Source organism: Psittacula echo, assembly GCF_963264785.1.
Source record: "Psittacula echo genome assembly, chromosome: 8".
Classification (NCBI taxonomy): domain Eukaryota; kingdom Metazoa; phylum Chordata; class Aves; order Psittaciformes; family Psittacidae; genus Psittacula; species Psittacula echo.
In genome coordinates, this window is record NC_137744.1 from 5,808,642 (window position 1) to 5,832,596 (window position 23,955).

The 23,955-nt window shown below is 45.9% G+C and overlaps 1 protein-coding gene across 1 annotated transcript in view; it reads left to right on the top strand.

The window, feature by feature from the left end:
* Nucleotides 1-6,334: 6,334 nt before the first annotated feature.
* Nucleotides 6,335-23,955, top strand: part of SH3BGRL (SH3 domain binding glutamate rich protein like) — a 33,003-nt gene continuing 15,382 nt past the window's right edge. The window contains exon 1 of the mRNA XM_080625108.1: nt 6,335-6,419. Coding sequence (XP_080481234.1) covers nt 6,375-6,419 — 45 coding nt within the window. The 5' untranslated portion in view covers nt 6,335-6,374. The remainder of the gene's footprint in view (nt 6,420-23,955) is intronic.

The window sequence follows — 23,955 nt, forward strand, 5'->3', positions numbered from 1 at the left end:
AAGATCAAGTGTGGCTAAAAAAAAAATAGCTAAAAGACAAGACAAGGGAGGCTGTCAGGAGCAAGATGGCATTCTGCAAAAAGTTGGACTTCGGTTCTGATGAGGAAAGCAGGAAGATCATAAGTGAAATGTAAAGCTACTTGTGTAAAACCAGTTTGACACACAACTTGCAAACAGATTTTAAAGCATAACAAGTCATTTTTCAGTCTTGTCAGCAGGAAGCCTGAAGGATGTCTTCTAGAACCAGTCTGCTATCGAGTTGTAAAGGGAATATGCAGAAAAGACAGTACTGGAGCAGAAAACCCAAACGACTTCTTTGCTTCTGCATTGATTGTGGAGGAGGCTGGGTAAGTTCCTGGATAGGAACTCACAAGCTCACCTGAGGATTGTCTTGTGCTGAAGCATCCCTAAGGATCACAATAAATCAACAAAGCAACTAAGGAACTCCCAAGACCTCTGTGACAGTGAATGCCTAGTTCAATAAACTGGCCTAAATCGGCATGAAAAGTGGCTATTCCTGTTATTCTGGCTGAAATCCTGGTATCTATAGTATTCCCTTACATGAACTTCCCTCAGGTACTTCAGGGTTACTAAGTGCACTCCAGGAGCTTAGCTTACAGGGCTTATCAGAGCTGGGCTGGGTGGTGGCTCGGAGCAGTAGGATGGATGGAGCACAGGGACAGGGAGAGATTGAATGCTAAGCAGGGAGTTGTGCCCCTTTCTGGATGGAAGTCAGCGGAGGGACATGAAGGTGTCAGGGAAGGGAACAGTGACAATCCCCCATGCAGTCTGCTGTAGCTAAGCCCTGTAACACTGCTGTCAATAATCGTGTTGCAGCCTGGCTGGCTGTGCAGGTAGCAGCAGGGAGCCACAGCAGGATCCAGTGTCTGGCTGCTGATAGCCAGCGCTGACCAAGCAGGCAATCCTGGCAGGAGCGCAACCTCTGCTGCTATCCTACTGCCAGTGCAAATGGACTGCTGGAGCCACCAAAGGAACACAGAGCCACCAGCCCTCGGAGTAGTTGGCACCTTGGGCTTCAGTTTAGGTGGTATTTTATGCATAAGTTGTAGTCTGCCAAAAGTATTTGGAAGTGGTCTGGCCTTTGTCTTGGATAAGGCTTGGCACGCCTGCCCAGATCAATGCTGGCAGGTGCTGGATGCAAAAGGAACAAACCTGTAACGTGAAACAGCCTGTGCAAAGGCCCCACATGACAACACAGCTGCTACAATGCACTGGTGCATACCTGGAATCACCTTTCAGCTTGGTTTCATCCAAATACCATCAAATGAGCCTGCTGTAAGGCTGGTCCAGGACTCTAGCATGTCACTGCACAGGCCATATTGCTGGGATGTTCCCTCAGAGGTTGCTGCCAATCCCCACCACAGCACCAGTACCCTGAGGCCCTGAAGTGGGTAGTGTTCAGCCCCTGGAAAGCCCCAGGCTGAACTGTTAGAACAGTACACATTATTATGAGGATTAAAATCACAGAATGGTTTCTGTTGGAAGGGACCTTAAAGCTCATCCAGTCCCAAGCCCCTGCCACGGGCAGGGACACCTTCCACTAGAGCAGGTTACTCCAAGCCCTGTCCAACCTGGCTTTTTGCCTTTATTTGCAAGCTGAGAACCAAGCTGAGGGCTCCAGTCTGCAGGCCCGGCACGCAGGCCGCTCCTCCAGCACCAGCCCTGCTCTCTGTCGCCCCAGGCAAAGTCCAGCCTTGTCGCAGGGCTCGGCAAACGCGGGGGGGGGAGCTGTTGGAAGCTGCTGTAACCTGCAGCTCACCGCAGGGTTCCCTGCTCACCGCCGCTGCCTCCTCCTCCTCCTGAGGCCGAGCCGGGCCAGCAGGGGGCGCGCCGCGGCAGGCAGCGCCGAGGGGTCCCAAGGGGAGGCCCTGACCCCTCTCTCACCCTTCACGTTCCTGGTGCTGGTGCCGAAGGACGCAGTTCGGATGGCACCAGGCACCCCTCTGCGAGAGCCGGGCACAAAATAACAGACTGCGTTGGGTTGAAGGGACCTCAAAGCTCATCCAGCTCCAACCCCTGCCATGGGCAGGGACACCTTCCACTGGAGCAGCTTGCTCCCAGCCCCTGTGTCCAACCTGGCCTTGAACACTGCCAGGGATGGGGCAGCCACAGCTTCTCTGGGCACCCTGTGCCAGCGCCTCAGCACCCTCACAGGGAAGAGCTTCTGCCTAAGAGCTCATCTCAGTCTCCCCTCTGGCAGGTTAAAGCCATTCCCCTTGGCCTGTCACTACAGGCCCTTGTCCAAAGCCCCTCTCCGAATTTCTTGGCAGCCCCTTTAGGCACTGGAGCTGCTCTAAAGTCTCCCCGGAGCCTTCTCTTCTCCAGGCTGCCCCAGCCCAGCTCTCTCAGCCTGGCTCCATAGCAGAGCTGCTCCAGCCCTCGCATCATCTTTGCAGCCTCCTCTGGACTCACTCAAGCAGGTCTATGTACCTGTTGTGCTGTTGCCTCAGAGCTGGATCAGGACTGCAGGGGGGTCTCACCAGAGTGCAGTAGAGGGGGAGAATCCCCTCCTTCAACCTGCTGCTCATGCTGCTAGTCAGGCAGCCCAGGACACAGTTGCCTGTCTGGGTTGCAATCCAAGAGCAGTGTTGATTTATGTTGTGATTTATGTTGTGATTTATGTCATACAGGCACACATCTCTACCTTAGAGGGACTGCAGCATAACTCCATTAGTTCCATTGTAACCAACAGGTGGAAAGCAACAACACAGAGTGCTGTATTGTGTGCAGTGTGGTTACTTCCTCATGCAAACCGACTGCCATGTATCTTGAACAATTACATATAAACCCAAGGAAATCTGGCCTTGCTTTGTCTCCACATGAGAAAGAGAAGAAGCAGGTCTCCTAGACTGTCCTGGCCCCTTCCACAAACATGTTGGAGCAGGGGAGTGGAGTTTCCACCCACCATAAATCATCAGTGCTCTGGCACAGGCTGCAGCAGGCCATGGCTCTGGCAGAGCGTGAGTGAAGTTGGAAGACCTGCTCTGACCCACAGTTTGCCTCCTGGCTCCAATTATTGCAAGCTTGATAGGCCGGGATTGGACATGAAGAATGGATTTCTTCAGCACTTGAGGGTGCTGAGCTGACATCTCTTACCCATCACAGGTTCCTCCGTTTCAGGAATTCAGGCAGGTCCAGATTGTCTTCTCTAGCAACAGTACAAGCACAGTCAGAGAACAAAACCTGGTGCAGGCTCATGTTACTACACAAACGCAGCTGAATTCTAGATGTGTTTCTCTTCACGGTCACAAAGAAGCCATGGAGCATTTGAAGCACATGGGCTTCCTGACCTTTTGTGCAGGAGAGGTTTTGCAGTTGATTACTATGGTACCTTTCAGTGTGAGCTTCTACTACATTTGTTTTTAAAACATGGCTTAGTTTGCCAGTATTTAGAAGCCCCCATCCTTTTCTGTGGGTGAACAAAAAAAACAATGCCATTACTGGCAACATCTTTATTTGAAATCCCTGGATGACTCCAGGGCGACCATCCATTGGAAAGGATCCTTTACATTCTACATTCCACTGAAGTCAGTGCCAGCGCTGACACTTAATACTGCTGCTTCATAATGTATAAAATAATATAAACCAAAATCCAACTGTTTAGTTTTCATTCTAGTGGCAGTAATAAAGGATGCAGCCTGACAAGATGGCCTTGAACAAACACATGCTAAGCAGCGAGTGCACAGAGGAGTCAAGGACAGTAATCATCATGGAATATTATATACAGACTGTTGTGTTGTCTGAACAAGAAAAGGAGATTTTCCTCTTTGAGGCATAATATCAATTTATTAATTGTGTTTGAGGTTTTGATCTACCTTGAGAAGGCTAATTAAACACTTCACAAGTGCTTAACAGTGAAAGCAAAAATAATACCAAGGATTTTACATGAGTAGCCTGAGAATAAAAAGCATAGTGCTCTTCTGCCAACAGAGTAGAAAATTTACTATTATGAGTCAAGAAAGCCTTGTAGTTTCAATAATACCCAATTCATGTATTGCTCTTAACTTAATAAATCTTCTTTCATGAAGATAAAATGCTTTCTAAAGTGCACTTTTGAGACTAATGATTATATCAGGGTTTTTAGTTGGCAGAAAGACTCCAGAAGAATTTTAACTCCAAGGAGCTGAGGTGTGTTACGAGGAGGGGAGGAGAGCTGGCCAGAGAGCAGGCAGCCAGCCAGCACCATGACGAGTGAGCCCAAAGTTCAAATAAACCTCACCATCCTGTTCTCCACCTCCATATTTTCATCCTTTCTCATAAGCAGTGGTTTCCACCTCTGGTGTTGCTTGTCTTGAATGTGATTACAGATTGGCACATAGCGTTGTGCTTTGGAGGAAAAGGGAATTACCAGGGCATTTCTCAAGCAGCTGTGAAGGCGGCTGTACAAACACATCTGAAGAAACATTCCTTGAAGAATTTTAATCTCTTGGACTTAACTTGGCTTGTTCTAAAGAGATTCAAAAGTACACAATTTATTATTATTAAATTTTGAGATTCCCTGAACGGGGGGAATTGGTTTGTTTTGGGGTTTTTTTGTGTGTGTACCATCATCCAAAGTAAATCTTGGTTTATTACTTTCTCAAAACATACATCCACCACATGACAGTCTCAAAGATTCAGATAAGCAGAAAGCTGGAGAGGGACATTTAGAAGGGTGCGTAGTGATAGGACAAGGGGTAATGGCTTTAAGCTAGACAAGGGGAGATTTAGATGAGAAGTTAGGAAGACATTCCTCACTGTGAGGGTGCTGAGGCGCTGGCACAGGGTGCCCAGAGAAGCTGTGGCTGCCCCATCCCTGGCAGTGTTCAAGGCCAGGTTGGACACAGGGGCTTGGAGCAAGCTGCTCTAGGGGAAGGTGTCCCTGCCTGTGGCAGGGGGGTTGGAAATGGATGAGCTTTAAGGTCCCTTCAACCCAAACCAGTCTGGGATTCTGTGATTCTGTAAGTATCATAAACAATATCAAAATTAGGCATGTCATCCTCACAATAGTTCTTTTTCCTATTAGATATTAATAAACTGAATATAGGTCACTTAATAGACTTTTTAATTTTAACTTTTTAAATTGTTTCTTATGATTTCTGTGCTTAAAAGAACCACCTGATGATCTGAAACCAGAAGGCTTATTTTGTGTGAAAAAAATAACTTCAGAAACACCTCCCTCCTTTTTGCCACGAGCAGAACAAACGTGTTTCCTTCATCTCAACTTGTAGGTGGTAAAATTTCAGCTTGCTATGTTTGTCACCGTCTTTCCCATTTTCTGCGAAGTTGCTGTCAAAATGCATAGTAAAATACGTATAGGGTAATATTTGGAATACCAGAGGCAAGTGGAAGACAGGTGCTAAATATAAATTTCCCTAAATAACATGTCACCATGACTATAGCAATTAAGAACTCTTTGAGGCCTCATCCAGTGGTCCCAATGAATACAATTGATGCTGTGGAACTGCAGCAGCCTTTGGCACAGCCCATGTCCTGCGTTAACCAAGCACAGCAACAAGTCCCCAGCCACAGCACAGACAAGAGCCGGCCAGGGGAGGGACACGGAGGGGCAGCTCATATCACCGGTGCCGGTATGTGATTCTTTGGTGTTTTATTTGTGCTGAAGAGCCTTAACGTAATTATGGGAAGTATTCAACTGGATGTCAGCCTGTCTTTTGGCACGGACACGCCACTTGGGCAGTTAACTTTCAAGCTGGAATGAATTATAAAAGGAAATTCTCAGTGTCATTGCCCAGTAACATCTGCCCATCCCAGGCTCCTGTCACCCCCTCGAGTGACAAGCCACGGGAACAGGCACCCCTGGGCCGGCTCCAGCCTCCCCAGGTAGCGAGGAGCACTCCCGCCCCAAGGGCGAGGCCGGCAGCGCGGCACCCCGCGCCGGTGAAGGAGATGGCGCGTTTCCAGGGGCTGCCGAGGGATGGGGAGCGGTAACGACGGAGCCCGGCCAAGCTCGGTCGTCGCCGGGGAGGCGGCGCCTGGCTCGCCTGCAGGGGCCTCCCAACCGCTCCTCTCCCCCCTTAGGCGCCGGGCCCCCGCGTCGCCTCAGCGGGGCTTCCCGCCGCCACGTCTCGCGTGGTTCATCGGGAACTCGCCTCGCCCCTCTCTTTCTTTCTTTCTTTTTCTTCTTTCCATTTTTTTTAACCGCTTTCCCCTCTTCCGGGCCGGGCGGCGCTCACGGCCGGGCCCGCAGCCCAGTGAGCGCGGCGGGGCGGGGCGAGCCCCGGCCAGGCCTCCCGCCGCCTCCCGCCCTCCCGCAGCCGCCTCAGCTCCAGCCCGCGCCTCGCTGCGCCGCCCGCACACACCCACCCACCCACCCGCCGGCTCCGCATCCTGCCGCCGCCTCGTCTCCCAGCATGGTCATCAAGGTTTACATCGCCTCCTCCTCCGGCTCCACGGCGGTAAGGGGCAGCCCGGGAAAGTTGCACTGGGCGGGGGGCCGGGTGTGGGCTCCCTTCGGTCCCCGCCGGGCAGGCTGAGGAGGGGCTGGGGCAGGCGGGCTTCGCGGCGCTCGGCGGGAGCTCTGTGTGTCTGTGTCTGTGTCTGTGTGTGTGTGCAGCCGTCGAGAAGGGAATGTCATTTCCTTCGTGGATCCGTGGCTTCTGGGGGGCTCCCGCACGGCGGCGGGGCCCCAGGGGTTGGATTCGTACCCCTCGTCCTGCGCCGGGAATCAACGCCAACCATGTTTGGGGTTCCTGTTGGGCCTTCTTTTTATTGTGTTTTTTCTCTCTCCTTCTTGAAGCTGATTTCTGAATGGTGTCACCCAGCGTGCCAGTATTTGGTTTTGATGACTTTATTCGCTTTACATCGGCTCATGCATGGTGGCAGGCATGTGTGGCCGCTGTCTGAGGATCTGTAGGTTCTTGCCATGTGGAAATACCGGGTTTCACTTCTTATGGCCCCAGTAGGCAGAGGTTGGTCAGGAGACCGCATTTTTCGAAAGGAAAATAAACTAGCAAACAAAAATACTGGGGGTTCGTGCCTAAGTTTCAGATGTAGCTTGGAGAGGCAATGTACAAGGTTGTCTGATGTCTGCTTGAGCTGTGTCAAAGGTGCTCCAAGTCTAAAATCCAGAGGATTTTGTTGCACTCGGTATGAATGTGCTACTGAACTACCAAATGCCAGAGACGTAGAAAATGCCAGCTATTGCAGTTAATGGTCAGTGACTTTTACTGTGAGCAGATAAAAAGACTGAGCTGTGGCTCTGTGATGACTTGTCATGCCACTGCTATGCTGTGTACATCAGGTGTAGGTTCCCAAACTTTCAGATGATGGTGATGTACAGAAATTCTTCTTCTCTGGTTCAGTTCAGTCCTCAGCAGATAAAATGCTACGTTGGTAAGCTTTGCTGTTGATGGTTGTGATGCTGGAACCCCTTGTTTAGCTCTGATGGCAGAGGCTGAGCCCCACAGTGACAGAGTGCAGATGGCACAGGAGTGTGTGCCTCGGGTGTCCCTGCTGTTGCTCTCTTCCCGAGTCATTTTGTATTAATCTCCGTATCATCGACGTGCTGATGGTGAAAAGCAGGTGATTATCTGATGCTCATCTGGGGAATGTCTTGAAATCCCGAGTAGGGGGGGGTCCAAGGGATTTCTGTTGGGTTTATACAAAACAATCATCTGAAGGGAAAGAAACGGTCATTAGCAAATTGAAAAAGTAAATTCTTTCTAATACAGCTGTTAATAGGTTTCAAGTTGGCTGATTCAGTTACTATAGATTTTTATCAGTGACCTCTTAATGGCAGTTATTGATTTCTATCTGTGTGGTGATGCTAAGCTCTGGGGGTGCAACCACTGATTTCAATGCTAACTATGTTTTCCTGCTTTTAAATTAGGCTTTTAATTATTAGCTTGGTGGTTTCCGCGATGTTGTCTGGTCCTTGTGTGGATTGTATGTCGCAAGGCTCCATTCTGACTGACTGCTGCCTTTTAGGCTCCTTTGTGAATCTTTGATGGTGCAATTTGAATGTAGCGTTGGCGTAGTCTGTTTTTGTGGAATTTGAGTGTAACATGCACATAATCGCTAGTTTTATGACGTCTGTGTGTACATATATAGAGATATACTTGTGTCTAAAGCTGGTGCAGCTCAAGAAACCTTGTGGTAATGGTCAGGACTTGCACTTTCTCGGTTTACTGAGTACACCGAGGGTGTTTCTGTTGGCAGGGCTCAGCAGAGTACCTCACAGGGTGGCTGTTTTCTTTCTGGTATAAGAATTTTAATGAATATTTCAACCAAAAGTCAGGCAAGAGAGGCAGCTATCCACAGGGAAATGTGCTCTGTGGAAGTGGGTCATTTTCATGGGTCTTAAGCCATTGGTGAGACAGGCTTTGCTTGGAGGACTAGAGGAGCCTTTCTGGATGCTCAATTTGAAATAACCCACTCCAGGAATGGAAAATCCACATAAGAGGAGGTTGCTACAGAGAGATGGAACAGAGTCAAAGCTGTTCCCAGCTAAGTAACTGAACTGGCTAACATCAGCCCTGTAAGGGCTCTCACTCCTGCTAAGTTGGCTTTGTACTGCCAGTGACACCTGGCACCGTGTTAGTTTGGGTTTTAAAAGGTTAATTTGCTTAAGTAGAAGCAAATCAGAAAGAAGTATAAGATAACACAGCCGCCCCATTTCTGTAAGTTGGTGAAGCTTTTGTGAGACTCCAGAAACATTGCCTCCTACTGAAGGGAAAAGGGGTTGAGATTGCTTCACACCTCACAGCCGGGGGGTGTAAGTCTTGGAGGGTGCCCAAATTTTGTGGTCTTTTATTGGCCAAGTTATACTTTATTATGTAGTATAATTTGCCACATCATAATACATAAAATGTTTCCCCAAGGCACTGTTCTCCGTAAAGTTTATTTTCAGTGGTGTGTATCTGGGAGGAAAAAGTATCTTAAGAAGCTCATGTCTAAGCAGGGGCATCTTACAAGTATATTTAAAGGGATTTCTGGTGAAGTTCACTTAATTCCCATGTAAATGCATCATCCAGGGCCTGGGCATGGCTTTTACAGTGGAAAGTGTGACTGCTGAACTGCCTCTTGACAGGCTCAGTGTTATCTTTGGTGTGTTTCACTGACTGCAAAGTCCTGTGTTTGTACTCAGTCATGAGGTTTGCTTTATGCTCTATATGGTAGAAGTAAAGGTGACTTTGTGTTTGGGTGGTTCATTGCCATAGGCCTAGAAGCAGAGATAACTGAATATCCTGGAAGTTTATAATTAAGGAATTATATTGCAGCCTTGGTCTGGCCTCCTATTTGAATTTCGCCCCAGAAATCATCATGTGATAGTTACAGCACCAGTTTCCTGCTGTATTTGGAAGTCTTGTATGGAAAGTTGCCCTCTTTAATCTTTCTCAGCGTGAATGTTGTACTGGCAAGTCATGGGCCGAGGCAAGGATGCATGGGGTGTGTTGTAATTATGAACATGAGCTGTAGACACCAAACCTGAAAATATGCATTTGTAGCTTCTGTCCTGAAGAGTCTCTGCATGATGTATAGTTGTAGTGAACAGTGTTAGTATGCGACAGTGTTGGAAGCTAGGAATGTAAAATGGCAGACTAAATGTCGCATTCAGAAGCACCCAAGCATTGACTGGAGCAGGGACTGCACAGGCTGTGAGAGTGATTTGGCTGTAGGCTTCTACTCAAATCCTTCAAGAGACGAAAGGAGGAGAGGCCAAATAGTAATTAGACTCTCGTTCCTGGAAGAAAAAGGGTACAAGGAAGGAATAAGCCGAGTTGCACAAGTCCAGTCTGTGATTTTCTCCATTGGCGTTTAGGTATTTGCTGCTTTTTGGGTAAGAGGTTGCTCCAGCTTCCCTGCAGTATCAGAAGCTCTTGTGTGCGTCTTTGTGAAGGCATTTGGGTTCGCAGTTTTATTGATCTCCTGTGGAAAGGAGCCAGCTGTTAAAATTCTTCTCGCTTTTACGAGTGTGCATTTGTTGCCAGCAACTGCGCTGGTCTCGATTATGGACTTGGAGAGAATTACGTTAGTTCGTCCAGTGTCCGTTTGCAAGCTCCGGGAATAAGGATGAAACCTGGATGCTATGGCTATGGAAGTGAAGTGCCAGCACCAGAGATGGTGGGCCAAGCTCTCCTCTGTGCCTCCACCAGTGCTGTGGGCTGTGGAAACTCCTGCATCCAACCCTGGTGTCCAGATGATGCTCAGAGGCAGGCACTTCACCTCTGTGGTCTACAGCCCGTGCTTCTATCTCTCCTCCTTGCATGTTTGGATGGCCCCGTGGGTGGTTTTCCTTCCTCACCTCCCACTGCAACTGCAGACATGGGAAAAATAAGAGATGAGTTCCAGAATTGGTGTGAGAGTCCCCATGTTACACATCAGGCTCACTGCTGTTTAGGGGTGGTGTTAGAGAGGAAAGGAAATTTTAGTTTATTTTCTCATTCACAGAGTTGGGGTTGTGAAGTGTTTTATGTTTTTCTTGTATTGTTTCTTTGCTTGGGAAAGGATCTGGGTCTTCTCCTCCCCACCCACCAGGAAATAAAGAGGAAAGTAGCCTGTGGTCTGGAGAATGAACATTTGCTCATAATTACTCTTTTCTTTTCCCCCACATAACCCTGTAAGGCACAGGAGCGCTTTCTGGTGCTGCTGGGGATATATAGCCAGTGGCAAATGCTTTCTAGAGCATTACAGGTTGCACCTGAGGGAGAACAGTTTTGGGGAAGAGCAGCTGGAAACAAGCAGAATTGTGCATAACCACCAGCTCTTGTCTCTGTTCAGCAGCTTAGGGCTTTGGGAGGGCTGGTGAAGCCCCTTCATCCTTCCAAAGCAATCCCAGTGATGAAAACATGGAGAGGCAGATATTGTACAGATAAAAATAAGTAATATTTTTATATAACAGCCTGCTGTCTGTTTTGGTGGTTTTTGAGGTTTTTGAGTGCTGGCATTTCACTGTGTGACCCCCCGGTGATGGGGGCTCTGTGCTGAGGGCACAGCCTGGGTGGTCCTTTGCATCCGGTGGTTTATGGGTGTGTTTAGTAAGTGTGTCTTGTGCTGCAGTCGTGTCCAAGGCTGCAAATGTGTTGTCAAAGCCCGGATGCGTGTGGTCACATTTGTCATCCCGGAAGCCCCAAGCAGTGGAGCTGCTAAAGAACTTCCTCTGGTCCAAACGACGATGAGTATCGGTGCAGTTCATATGAGAAGAAAACACTGACATGAATCTTACAGATAGTATTGTCATATGACGCAAGGTTAGGTAAAACCAGGTGTTTTTAGGAAAATAAGCTGCATATGTAGTTTTAAAAGCAATCTCACAATTGTATATATTTTTATGGTAACTAGCTCATGCAGTTTATACACTGTGGGTGAAAACTGACTTGTTTTCAAGGCTTGGTATTGATTTTTAAATCCATCTCTTGTGTAAACTTAATATGCATCAAGTACTTTTTTGGCTACCCAGTTAAGGAAACTTTATTTCTCTCCTTAAAAGTTGTATGAATTGTTCTGAATTAGAGCTCTTCTCGTGGGAGACAAAATACATAACACAAACCTAGCAAGGCAGTTAGCTCGGATACGTTCCATCCGCCTTGTGGGTTGGGGTTTTTCCTTTAAGTCATTATTCCAAGCTCTAGGTAAGTTAAATATTTTTCTTAAAATACTACATTTAAATTTTTGGTAGAGCCAGAGATGAAATTGCCCACAGTTGTTGTAATAGTTTTAATACATAAAAATAAAAAGCATTCTACTGTGCTTAAATAAAAAGTTTTCTGACAGCATGAGAAATCATACTCCACAGTTAAGACTAGGAAAAGTTTTTTGCTGAGGATTTCTGTAGATTGTATATGCTGGTATGACAGTGTTTACTTTGACATGGTCCATCAGGATTATGTCTTTCTCTTGCTCTGCTTGAGGAGAAAAGGCTGACATGGAGAAGAAGCTGTCAGCTGGCACTGGCTTTGCTTGAACACTGAACTGCAGCACTTCTTGAGATATGATCCATGCAGTGTTATGTCAGAGCACTTGTGCTTTCTTAATAAATATTTGTAAAGTTGAGCAAGGAACTTTTCTTGTCCTGAGGCATTAAAGTTACCTTGGAAAATTCCTCTGGAAGTCAGTGCGTTGGTATGTGTGTAACAAGCAAAGGATGCAAAACCCAAGAATCTTTGCAAGGTTCTTCTTATTTGAGGAACTGGAGAGAAAAGAGACAAACAGGTATAGACAAACACTGATAAATTTCAGCTGTTCAGGCTTGAAACAGAACTAGAATATTCTGCTGTATGATAAAAAGAAGGGCTGAGGAGGTGTCATTGTCACAGCTGGAGATAGATGAGCTCTGCTTTCATGCTCCCCAGCCCTGAATTGTTGCTCTGGAACCACTGATCTTAGTGCCTGGGACTAACCAGTGATCTGGAAACCTGAACCAAATCCACAACTTGTATCAGTATTATGCTATTCAGACATGAAAATACAGTGTTAACAGCATTTGTTTAACCCCAGGGGTATTCCTCATTTGTTTAACCCCAGAGGAACTCCTCATATTCAGAGGAGTTCAATAAAAAGTACTTTTGTTGGTCAGGTGTTTGATCAAGCCTGGAAGAGTTTTAATTGTTATGCTTATCTACTATTATTTGTCCCAGAACAAAGCTTCCATCCAGGAGCATGTCCTTTGAAGGACAGCATCTCCAGCTGACTATTAAGGCCCTTTCTCTGAAATTTGGAAGACAGTAAAGTGAGACAGAAGAAAATCCAGAGGGTTAACATCAAGCTGTAGACTGCCTGAAGTTGCTGCTGTCTGGGTACAGCTGAAGTAGTCTTTGCACCTTGACTTACAGCTTCTTCCTGTTGGACTTGGTTTCCCCTGTGAGAAGTGGATGTGGTGATTTGATTTCTTTAACTAGCTACCAGAAGTTTAGTTTTATTGGGGCTCTCTTTCCATGCATGCACTGTTACCTGTTGGGAGATCTACTGTTTCAATTGCTGGGGTATTGTAGTGAAGAAAGGAGCCAAAGGCAGCAGTGGTTTAGAAAGGGATCTTGGGGAAATCTGGAAGCTATGAGTTATCTTCCTGTGCTGTGCAAACTGATGTTATTCTTTGTTAGACTTCTTCCTAGTGGATTTGTGGACAGATACAGAGCAGAGGAAGAATCAATACACTGTCAAAGAAAGCTGTGCCTCACGGCTGATTTACCTGGGGCAGCCACTGAGCCTAGGAACAAAGGTGATCTCTTAATACTGAAACCCTGGACTCCTAGAAAGTTTTGGATAAGCTTTGGCCAAGTTGAAAATCTATTTATTTATAAAGAAACTAAGCTACTGGGGATAAGATGTGGGGATTTTTTTCTTTCTTTTTGGCTTATACAATTGATTACACATCAGTTATAAAACCAGATAAGAATTGAGACTTTGGAATATATAGGCAACTTTTGCAATATGCAGAAGTTACAAGGACATCCTACAGAGATCTGTACTGTGACAAGGCTGTTGGTGAAGTTGTGCAGTGTGAGAGCAGCTGTAGCTGTCCCAGGTGGGAAACTAGGAAGAAACAATCATCCTCCTGTGCAAGAGTGAGCTGATACTGTTAAGCAAAGATCTTGGAGCCATACTAGGTAATTCCACAGAAATATCTTATTGGTAGCCATAAAAGACAAACAAAATGCCAGGAATTTTTAGGATGGGAAAGGGCAAGGGGAAAGAAAAAACCCTACTGCTGTATAAATCTGTGGTGCATCTATATCTTTAATAGGCTGGGATTGTTGACTTTAAATGATGCAAAGAAGTGAGAAGACATATTAAATAGGGTGAGGTGATCACTGTAGGAGGAACAACCAAACAAGGTAGAATTTGCAACTGAGAAAGAGAGAGCTGAAAGGTATGAGAAGTGGTGAAATCCTGTCAGGCGTAAGAGAGAACAGATAGGAAGTGATTATTCATCGCTTTTCCTAATGCAGTGATAGGGCTGGGGGGGAGCAAGTGAGACTAGCAGGTGGCAGGTTCAGAATAAATGAAGCATTTTCTTTGACAACCTGTAGTTTAATGGAGAAACTCGCTACCAGAGAGCATAGTGTATGCCAAAAATTGCATGGTTTAGGAAGTAGTGAGACAAATTAAGGGGGAAAGTCTATTAAGGGCTATTAAACGTAATTACTACACCTCTGAGTCAGAGCTGCAGATTATTGGTGTCTGGGAACGTATAATGTGGTGTGACCCTGCACGCTCAGTCTGTTCATGTGCTCTTCCCTGGGATCTGTGGCCGGTGGAGACAGGATACTGGGGTAGACAAGTGTTGGATCGGACCCAGTAAAGCTGTGCTTCTGTTCTTGGGTGAAATTGGCTCTGCTCCCAAAATGATCTTAAAGAGTTCTCATGTAAAAATTTCAGAATGTGTTGTGCAGGAAAAATGTTTGATGGAGAAGAATGTATCTGTGTGTTTGGGATGTGCTGGTTTGTTTTTAATGTGTGGTTATTACAAACTCCTGCAGTTGTAAGAAGGACTTTTAGCTGAAACTAGAATTTTCCTCTGAAGTGCAAACAGATTCTGTAGCTGGTTTACATTCAGACATACCAATGTGACTGAAATCTTACCTGTCACTGCAAAATCTGTGATGCTGGGAGAGACCACAGATATGAGAGGAACTTTTAACTGTATTTGTCCCTGTATCTTAGAAACGGGGGCAGGAGGAGCAGAAGTTACAATAATAATTTTCCTCTTGGTTTCCTTCTGAACAACTGCAGCTCAGTTCAGGAGCCAAGGACAAGGCTGTAAGAGATGTTTGTATGAAGCTCTTTGTTATGCTGGTAGTCTCAAAACTTCCTGCTGAGAGATAAACGCTGAAATCTCAAGGTCTGGACACTGAGTAAGACTTTGCATAGGGAAGATGTGCCATTAGATCTCCTGGTTTACGTATAATGAAACATGCCATGGGATGCAGGTGGTGATTGGGATGTTTGTAACTGGGGCAGTCAGCATTAAGCAAGCTCTGCCAGGTGACATGCAGCCTCTCCCTCTGAGGTTTGAGTTGGATGCTGTGCTTCCGTGCAACTGGGAAAGGTTTCCCTTAACCAAAGCTGCAATGTGACTCTTTTCCTGGGCTCTTGGCTGGATGGGGAGACGTGAATGAGAGCTTGAAGGAATGAACATCACTGTTCTTCACGCGCCTCATTGCCGGTCATGATCTGAGCATCTCTTACATGCGAAACATAAGCATTGGGTGATGCAGACAGCAGATGATTCCAAAGCCAACATGGTTTTGTAGCATGAACTGCAGATGCTGACATGCATTGTGTTTAGACCTAGCTAATAAGGTGGATGTATCAGAAACCCTTCCTGCCTTTGGGATAGGTCAAAATAAACTGGCAAAGCCCAATGTAAGCAGCCTCTGGGGAAAATAATAATACTTTTCACATTTTTATGAGGATAGCAGTTTCCAGGCAGGTTTAAACAGTGCATCTGTATTCACCTCGTGGGATCAGCCTTTGGCTGTGCTAGTATCACTGGGAGTTTTGCCATGGACTACAGCAGGACAAGATTTTACTCCTTAGGAAATACTTAATGCTGCTTCTCCAAGATCATTCCTGTGCACATGCTGCAAATGTACTCAGCCAGAGCAGCAGCTGCAGAGCAGCTGGCAGAACTGGAGAAGAGCAGGATAACCCTGTGAATGAATTGAAAATACATCTCAAAACATTCTCACTGGACATGGAAAGAAATGAAGTTCAAGTGAAGTTGCTTTATGGATAGTAGATGTAGGCAGGAAGTACAATATATGTGAGTAGAAATAAAGATAAAAAAGGGGCAGGTCTGCAAAGTTACTTGGTAGTGACCTGATAATCCTGATTAAGAACTGGAAATTCCTTTCCACCCTGTAATGCAGATAAGCATGTCTCATGGTTCTGGTGGCTAAGCCCATGAAACCTTTGTACTTGAGCAGTCTTTCTCTAAATTTCTGTTTCCTTTCATCTCATTAAAATGTACCAGGAGATGTCTGTGAGAGGCTCCATTTCATCCACAGAGAACTGAAGTTTGAGTTGTGTGCATGCTGTGGAAAGACCAGCTTAAAAAAAGCCATGCCAGGGAATGCTCCTTCCAGGAATTCGCACCTGTGTAAACTGAAGAGCAGCTGGACAGACAGCTATGTCTTCTATATAATGACTTGGGACCAAAATTAGCAGCTTGGAAGGTGTTAGGGTAGCTATCACCTCAGACTGCCAGCCTTCAAGTATTAGGCTGAGACTGAAAAACATCAGGGGAGTAAAGCTATTTTGGCTTCTCGCCCAGGCCTGGAGAACTCCATCCTACAGCAAATAAACAGCTGGGGGACTTTTAAAACTAAAATGCAGTGTGTATTTTTCTTAGTCCCTGGTTGTGGTAAGCAGATGCTAGCTTACCAAGAAGGAAGGGAGGCAGAAGAAAGCCTGTGGTTTAAAAAAGAAAGACAAAAAGCAGATGCTATGGTGACAAGAGTGATATAAAAACCTTGAGAAGCCAGTGGGGGTTTGCAAAGTGGCCTCTAGGTCAGGCTCTGTCAATGGCCATGCCTGCCACCGAGGCACAGGCAGCATCTGCTTTAGTGCTCCTGGTCTGGGGTGGAAGGTGGCACTTCCCTTTGAGTGCAGTGATGTTCCCTTGGCGATAGGAAGGACCTTACCATGTTGGAAAATACTCATTTTGTTTTAAATTCCTGTAAAGTGCCACTCCAGGATGTGTCCTGAGGAATCCTCTTTGAGAGAAGCCCCCAGGCATTGGCCTTCCTGGCTGCTGCACACAGCAGTTGGACAAATCCTGTACTGCTTCAGATAGTGAAACTATTAGAAACTATAGTGTGGCTGATTCTTGTGGGCTTTCTGTTTATCTTCCTTTTTCTCTCCCCCCTTTGAAGACACAGTTCCTGGAGTTACAATATTTTGCCTAAGTCTGCACTAAAATAAAGAAGGGACCTGGGGCGCCCAGGATGATATGCGCTTGAAATGATACCCAAGAAGATTATCCAGTCAGAAGGCTTGGTCTATTATCTACTGTCTGCTAAATCTTTCATCTCTGGGATGCTTTGGTGTGGCTATACTGACCTGCTGCTGTTACCTCAGTTCAGCCTGACTTTTTGGGAAGAGGAGGAAAACTTGTATTTAATCCGTAGCTTTTCTCTTAAGCCCCTCTTCCTTTGTATTATGATATGTAGTTATTTTACTTCAGGAAATGAAAGCTTTTCTTCTCTTGAACAATTTGTTTGGTTTTGTTTTAGAATAGCAGTCATCAAAAAGACTTTAGCTGAATAATGTCTGTGGTGTACGAGTTCTTCAAAGAAAGTAATACAGATCAGAGTCACCTGTATGCAGCACAAGATCCCTGAAGTCATACCATATTTCTTCTTAAAGTAGTTCTTTATTTAAAGACGATAAATGCCTGGCAATATAAAGGCAGTGAAACAACTATTAATGCTGTAAACTTTTAGTCTTGTCAGTTAATTTAGTCTCTCAGTGTGCTAAACCATAACAGGAAACAAACCCTTTTATTGCAAACCACAGGAGCCTCGTGCAACACTTGTCTTTTAACTCCTTTCTTAGTCAGCATTCTTCTCTCATTAGACAAACAAAACAAAACATGTTTTTCCTTTCCACTCTGTCTGCCATGCAGGGCTCTTCATCCACAGATTCTGACAAAGAATTTCATTAGCAGCTGTTTCAATAAACATCCCAAATGTAGCCCCCTGAATTCTATAGTGCTCCCTCAGAAATACCAGCCAAGCACTATGCTGCATGTGGAGGATGAAGTTTCAGAGTGGAACAAGGTGAGACCTGTGGTGTTCTAATTGGTGTAACATGACAGCCAGCAGTTCTCACAGGGGGTAGCTGCTGCTAGCATTGCATGCGTGGATGGGCTACTACAACCTGGCCTGGAGCCCTCTGTAAAAATGAAGATAAAAGAGGAATAATTCTGTCGGCTTTCAGAGAGAGACTGAAAAAACTGGCTGAAAAAACCATGCTCAGAACCTGACAATGTTGGTGAGGTCCAGGCTTTCAGGACTTCAAGCCCTTTTTAAAGCTTCTGGAGCAAGTAGTCAGGTTTTCAGTGGCACCCTCAGTGCCTTTCCCCCATTTTTCTCAGCCACATTGACAGCTTTTGGATATCTAGGAATATGTCATCATGTTCTGAGATTTTTCTCAACTCATGTGATGCTGAGCCTGATTATCTTGTTAGAGATTAGTCTTCTGTGTGTTAAATTGTGTTCTAGTCAGTGTGTAAAGCCTGTATGTGAGGCAGGGCTGTGGTGTGTTTGATACTGTTTGTAGAAACACCCAGAAGTGATCCTTAACACAAATAACAGAGTAAATAAGCAGTGATTTGAAAAAATAATTATTCCTGCTGGCTAACAGCTTAGGAGAGGAAGTTCTGAGAGGCGAAGGGTGCATTCAGAATTGTTTAAGGAGTCTGTGACAGAGGTAGCTTAGACTTAAGAACTTTTTTGTTCTTCCACATAGCAAAACCTTTTGTTTCCCAAAACTACTTTTTGTGCCTCAGATAAGAGAGTGCAGCTAAGGCTGTAGAGACACAGGCAATGCACTGACCAGTCATGCCAGAAGAAGAGGCTGTTGCTGGAGGCCACCCTCTGCTCAGGTCCTCTCCAAGTTGCCCATTGAGCATCCCAGGTCTGAAGGACGGGGTGAACACAACTTTACCTTCTGTCCTGGCCAACCCAGCTGGCACTGCCTGGAAAAGGGGACTTGAAGTGATGACAGAGAGCCCGTGTGCTGGCTGGTGCGTGTGGAGAGGTTGGCTGCGGGTTGCTCCCAGGTCCAGCCATGGTGGGGACATCTCATTGCGGGGATGGACTGGTCCAAGCACTCAGTACTGGCACTAACCCGAATGGCTTCATTGATGTTGAAGCAGAAATGTTACACAAGGTCTCTTAAAGCTTGCAGTTCTCAGCTGCTCTGTCCTAGTTGTGCCAGACTGCACATCAGTAACGATTAATGAGGGAAAGTTCAGAAGCTATGACAACAGGTTTGTTGTTAGATTTGTTTTCCTGCTAACCATAAAGCTTGCTCAGATTAGTGGAGTTTCTGGAGATGCTCTGGCCGATACACCATTTGTGTCAGTCCCTGGGGCAGTTTTTGTTAAGCTGGCACTGGGTTTTGCACTTCTTCCTCCCGGGTGATCTTGGAAGCTGGTGATTGCTGCAGGATAATGCAGTGTGCGTTTGGTTCCTTTGTCTGCTTTGCTGCCGCTCTCACGTTCGTGGTGTTCAGAAGTTACGTTAGTTTTATACTGGTTTATACTGGTGCAAACCTGTTTGTTTTTAATTAACCCTGCGCAGAGTTTGGATGTAGTGACTGGGTGCACGTTAGACATCTAGGGAGAGCCTGCCAAGCTCCAAGTCTGCTGCAGAAAACAACTGTGCGTAATAAATGAAGAGTTCATATTGTGCTGCTGCTTATGCTTTGTTAACAGATAACCAAGATAATGGAGCCTGTATTCCTGCCGTAGGAAGCTGCCTCTCTGTTGGTTTTGGACCAGACAGGCGATTTTCAGGCTTATGAAAGTCAGATGCCACAAAACTGACTTAGAAAATCGCCACGGGTCAATTTGTTTTGTGTTGTAATGGTGGTGTTTTCCTTTTGATTATGATAGTTCCGGGTGCTGCCATGGTTTGTGAATGGTTTCGGTGCACATAAAGCTACTGCTTTGCATTACATCAACATTTCTTTACATTCTTATCTAAAGCAAGGTAACGGGAGGCTTAGGTCTGGAAGCTTGATTTTGCAAGATGCATTTATTTTGGCTAACTTCAGTAGTCTAGGCACAAAAGGAACTGCAAAAAAAACTTGATATGTGAATATTTGCACTTGCAAGTCCTTCCTATTGCTGAAGGAAATAAAGACCCAAGATGGGAATGGCCAGAGGCCATGGTTTGATGTGTGCTGTCAGTTGGAATACCGGCTGCTGAGAGAGGCGTCCTGCCCCTGTGCCTTTCTGTGTGATGCCACAAGTATGTTGGCACAGTGAGCTGTGTTGAGGATCCCCAAAACAATACTGCTGTGCAACTGGAAGAGTTGGTCCAGCTCTGACCTCCACATAGCCGTGCCAAGGCAAGACCTGCTCAGAGACAGGCATTTGGAGTTTAAGGCAAAGGTCTCTCTCCATAACCCCGGTTTAGGCAGGTTGAATGTATGTGGTCCCAGTGAGGGTTATGCTTCCCAGAGGGTCATTCCTGGATAACCATCCCTGGACCCAGCAATGGAGTGGAGCAGCCTGGACAGAGTGAGCCTCTGTGCAAGGGTGGGCAGGCTCTGGATGCTGGAGAGGCCTGGGCTCAAGCTGCTGCCAGCCTGGGCTCAGAGATACCAGACTGCTTCCAGTGCAAGGTTCATCCTTAATCAAACAGTGCTCCTGGTGGGGCTGTTTGCAGAAACCATGTGAAGGGAGGGGAGAATTGTGCTCCAGTCACTCCTGGGACTGCAGGGGTGTGGAGCCCAGTGTGAGCAAGGAGTTCAGCAGCAATCAGGCACCCACCTTGCTTTAAATCAAGCACAGATTCTTCCTTTTGAGAGAAGACAAGTGTAAGTCTGACACCTCTCCAGATCTGAAACACTTTGCCCAGTGTTCAGCAGTTGGAAGCTTTGCATTCACTGTTTCTCTCTGTTCAGGCTGTTAGGTTGTCTACAGAAAGCAGGCATGTAGAGAGGGTTGGTGCCTCTTCTAGTAACAGTTCTGGTGCTGTGAACCCATTCTTGGAACTTCTTGGATTTTAACTGAATTTTCACGTACTGGAACAAAATCTGAAGTTTATTAAATGGTACTTGTATACATTGTCTTCAGGTGTTGCCAGTGATAAGATGTTCTGTGTTAGAAACCTGGTAACACCACGACAGTCCTTGACAAGCAGGTATAAAAGAGTGAATGGATTCACTCCACGTGACCCCAGTGCTTGGATATTATTTGTTAAGAGCAGAACTTGACTTAAGCTGTGATAATATGCTGATGTTAAGGTGCTTTCATAGAAGGTAAACTTCAAACACATTAAAAAACAATCAAGGCTTCAGAAGGCAGTGCTGCTACTGCTGTTTGCCAGAAGCTGGGAAGAAGATATAAATAAGGAAATGTTACTTGTCCTCATACTTGACTAATGGGTAAAGGAATCTGCTTTTGGCCACTGCTGGAGGAAAGTAGCTAAACAGAGATTGGATGCAATGCAGGAAGTCACTTCTGACCTATTTATGGCCTTTTAGTATCTTTCTCATTAGAATTTGACTGTAATAGAGCTTTGGTAGAATTGACTGTACTGCTTGTCTGACACAGAACTAGTGACATTCAGAAATCTTGCTGCAACATTAAACTTGAATCCTGTGTACATTTAAATGAAAGAATCAATAACGCTTGAGTCTGAATATTTTTAACTGGTTCATCCCATGTAACACTAACGATGGTGGACTCCTTAGGGATTGCTTTTTTCAGCTGCTTCTGTGGTTATGCCCACAACATGATTAAGGGGTTACATAACATACTCCAGCCTTGAATTTTGCTAACAGATGTCTGATTTTGCAGATACCAAGTGACAAATACCCCAAATCACCATGTAAGGTAACTGTAAAGAGTTTTTGGAATCCTATTTCTGAGCAGTTGCTTTCCATGACCGTTGATTCCTGACACATGCTGTTCTCAGTGCTGTACTTACATCTCCAGCTGAAGTACTCGCCTGGATCTCCCCTGAGTGGGAGTAATCCTGTGTGCATCCAGGGGTGATGGAAACCAGGCACTAGTGGCATTTACACCATTACCTTTCCTAAGTGAGTGTCATTTCACAAGGTGCAGAAGTCCTTGTCTTGAGCATATGCAGCGGTGCTGTCCCACCATTCATATACACATATATGCACAGTGCATGTACATAGTGTGAAGGCAGCATCCAGCTGGGTGCTGAGCGCTGGAAGAGGAGGAAGGAGTGGGCAGCTTGGCAGCCTTTCAGAGGTGGTGAGCCTGCGTGGGTTACTTCAACTTTCAATGCTGTTTCACAGCCTAAGTGAATGCGTGAGAGCCTATATTTAGTATTCTCCTGTGCTTCTCAGCAGAATCAGGCTGAAGTTAGTTTTCTAAATCAGTATCTTCCAATTGATGACAATATTACTTTATTCTTTCCTTTGGAGCAATAGAGAAAAGATTTCTTATTTTTGCTTAATCAACTCCTTGAAGTTCTGTAGCAAGTCAGTGACAGGAACCTGCTCTGCAGGCTGCTTTACTGGGCTGTACCAAATGGAGAAGCCAGGCGTGTGTCACTGGCCAAACTTCCCAAAGCGGGCTGAGGGGACTAAAAGCCAAACTCCCACTGGAGATTTCATTCTCTTCTCAGTCAAAGAGTAAATGAAAAGTGAGTGGGAGCTGGGTCCGAAGGGTCATTGGCTCTGCTGAGGATCCTGATCCCTAGACTTTAGTACAAGGAGGGGGCATTAATTTTCATGTTTGGTTCTTTTGGTAGGAAATAACTTGTTGAATGCACTGGGATCTGTAGAGTTTTAGAGTTGGGATTTGCGGGTGTGAGACTTAACAAATTTTTAAGGCTTGGGTTATTGAATGAGTGCACTTACAAAGGCATTCTAATCCATGAGAGAAGTTTTTGTTCTCATGAATCAGCTTTTCCATTTATGTAACTTTCTATATTTTCTGAAGCAAGTTGTGGTCTTGTTTTGGGAAGTAGAGACTTTGTCCTTTGTTCTAGCTCTATTCTTGGCTGGTGCTGCAAAACCTGATCTGTGATGTGGTACCTTACGCCTGGTAATGCCCTGCTGCAGACAGACCACATGATTCCAGGCTTGATGCAACCACCAGGTTAGGTTGTAAAAGCCTTTCAGAAGGCTGGATTTTACCCTCAACCTTGCTCTTGAGCGGTGCTTGCTTTCACCCCAGGACTTTTTCCTGCTTTTAAAAAGTGTCTTCCGGAGCCACATGTGAGCAACAGGAATTTGGTCACTGCTCTCACTGCGAGCTGGAGCAGGGTGCCTCCTGCCCTGGCTCTCAGGCTGCACGGGACACTCATGCAACCAGGGTCAATGGTAGTGAGAACCATGGCCAAATAAACAACTTCTCAGCTGTTGGGGGCAAACCACATGAAGGCAGGGCTGCTGTAGCAGCTATGCAGAATACATGGTGATGTGCCATGGGCTATCCCAAAGGGCCCTGGAGGGAGAGAGTAAATACATATGGAGCCCATCTGGATGCTGCCTGATTTCTGCAAACCAAAAAGCAGGCAGTATAAGTACAGCTATTCCAGCCTCCTGTGTTTGATTTAGGTCACATAAGTTCATGGCGGTTTTGCTGTGCTTGTCCTCAATTTCATTCCTTACAGACCAGAAACCAAGTAGTGAGTGACAGAATGCTGATATAACTACATGTAATGCTTGGCAGAACAAAGAAGTGGTTCTCTAATGATAATTACCCAGACCTAAAAATAGATAGATGTTCTAGCAGGAAGGGAGAAGTAAGAGTGAGACATGAATTGCTGGGAGACACCTGAGAGGTGGCCTGCAAAGCTCTGACCAAGCAGGTCACTGCTGTAGGTGCCAACAACTTTCCCACCTTTTGACCATCATTTATAGAAGATGGTGGCCACCAGCACCACCAGAACTGACACCTCTGAATTTTATGCTGTATAGGGGGAAAAAAATAATCTGGCTTGTGCTTATGAATAACCCAGTATTAGACTAAAATCAGAGAAAACTGATGGAGACTAGGACCAAGCCTGCTTGGAGGTATTTTGTCTCTGAGGGGAGCCTGTTGTAGTGTCCTGAGGGTGGAGAACAAGCCTGGGGGGCCTTCAGGAATCTGTGACATTTCAATGCATAGCTGAGCTGCTACACTGTGTAACTCCTACATATTATACTGCACTGGGAGGCAAAATTACAGCGTTTTGCAGCTAATTGGGAAGTATTAGCTTCTGCATTAGCAAGGCACAGGGGGGAAGGCAGCATAATTTCAGAAATGAGATGAAAAATGTAAAAACAATTAAAAAA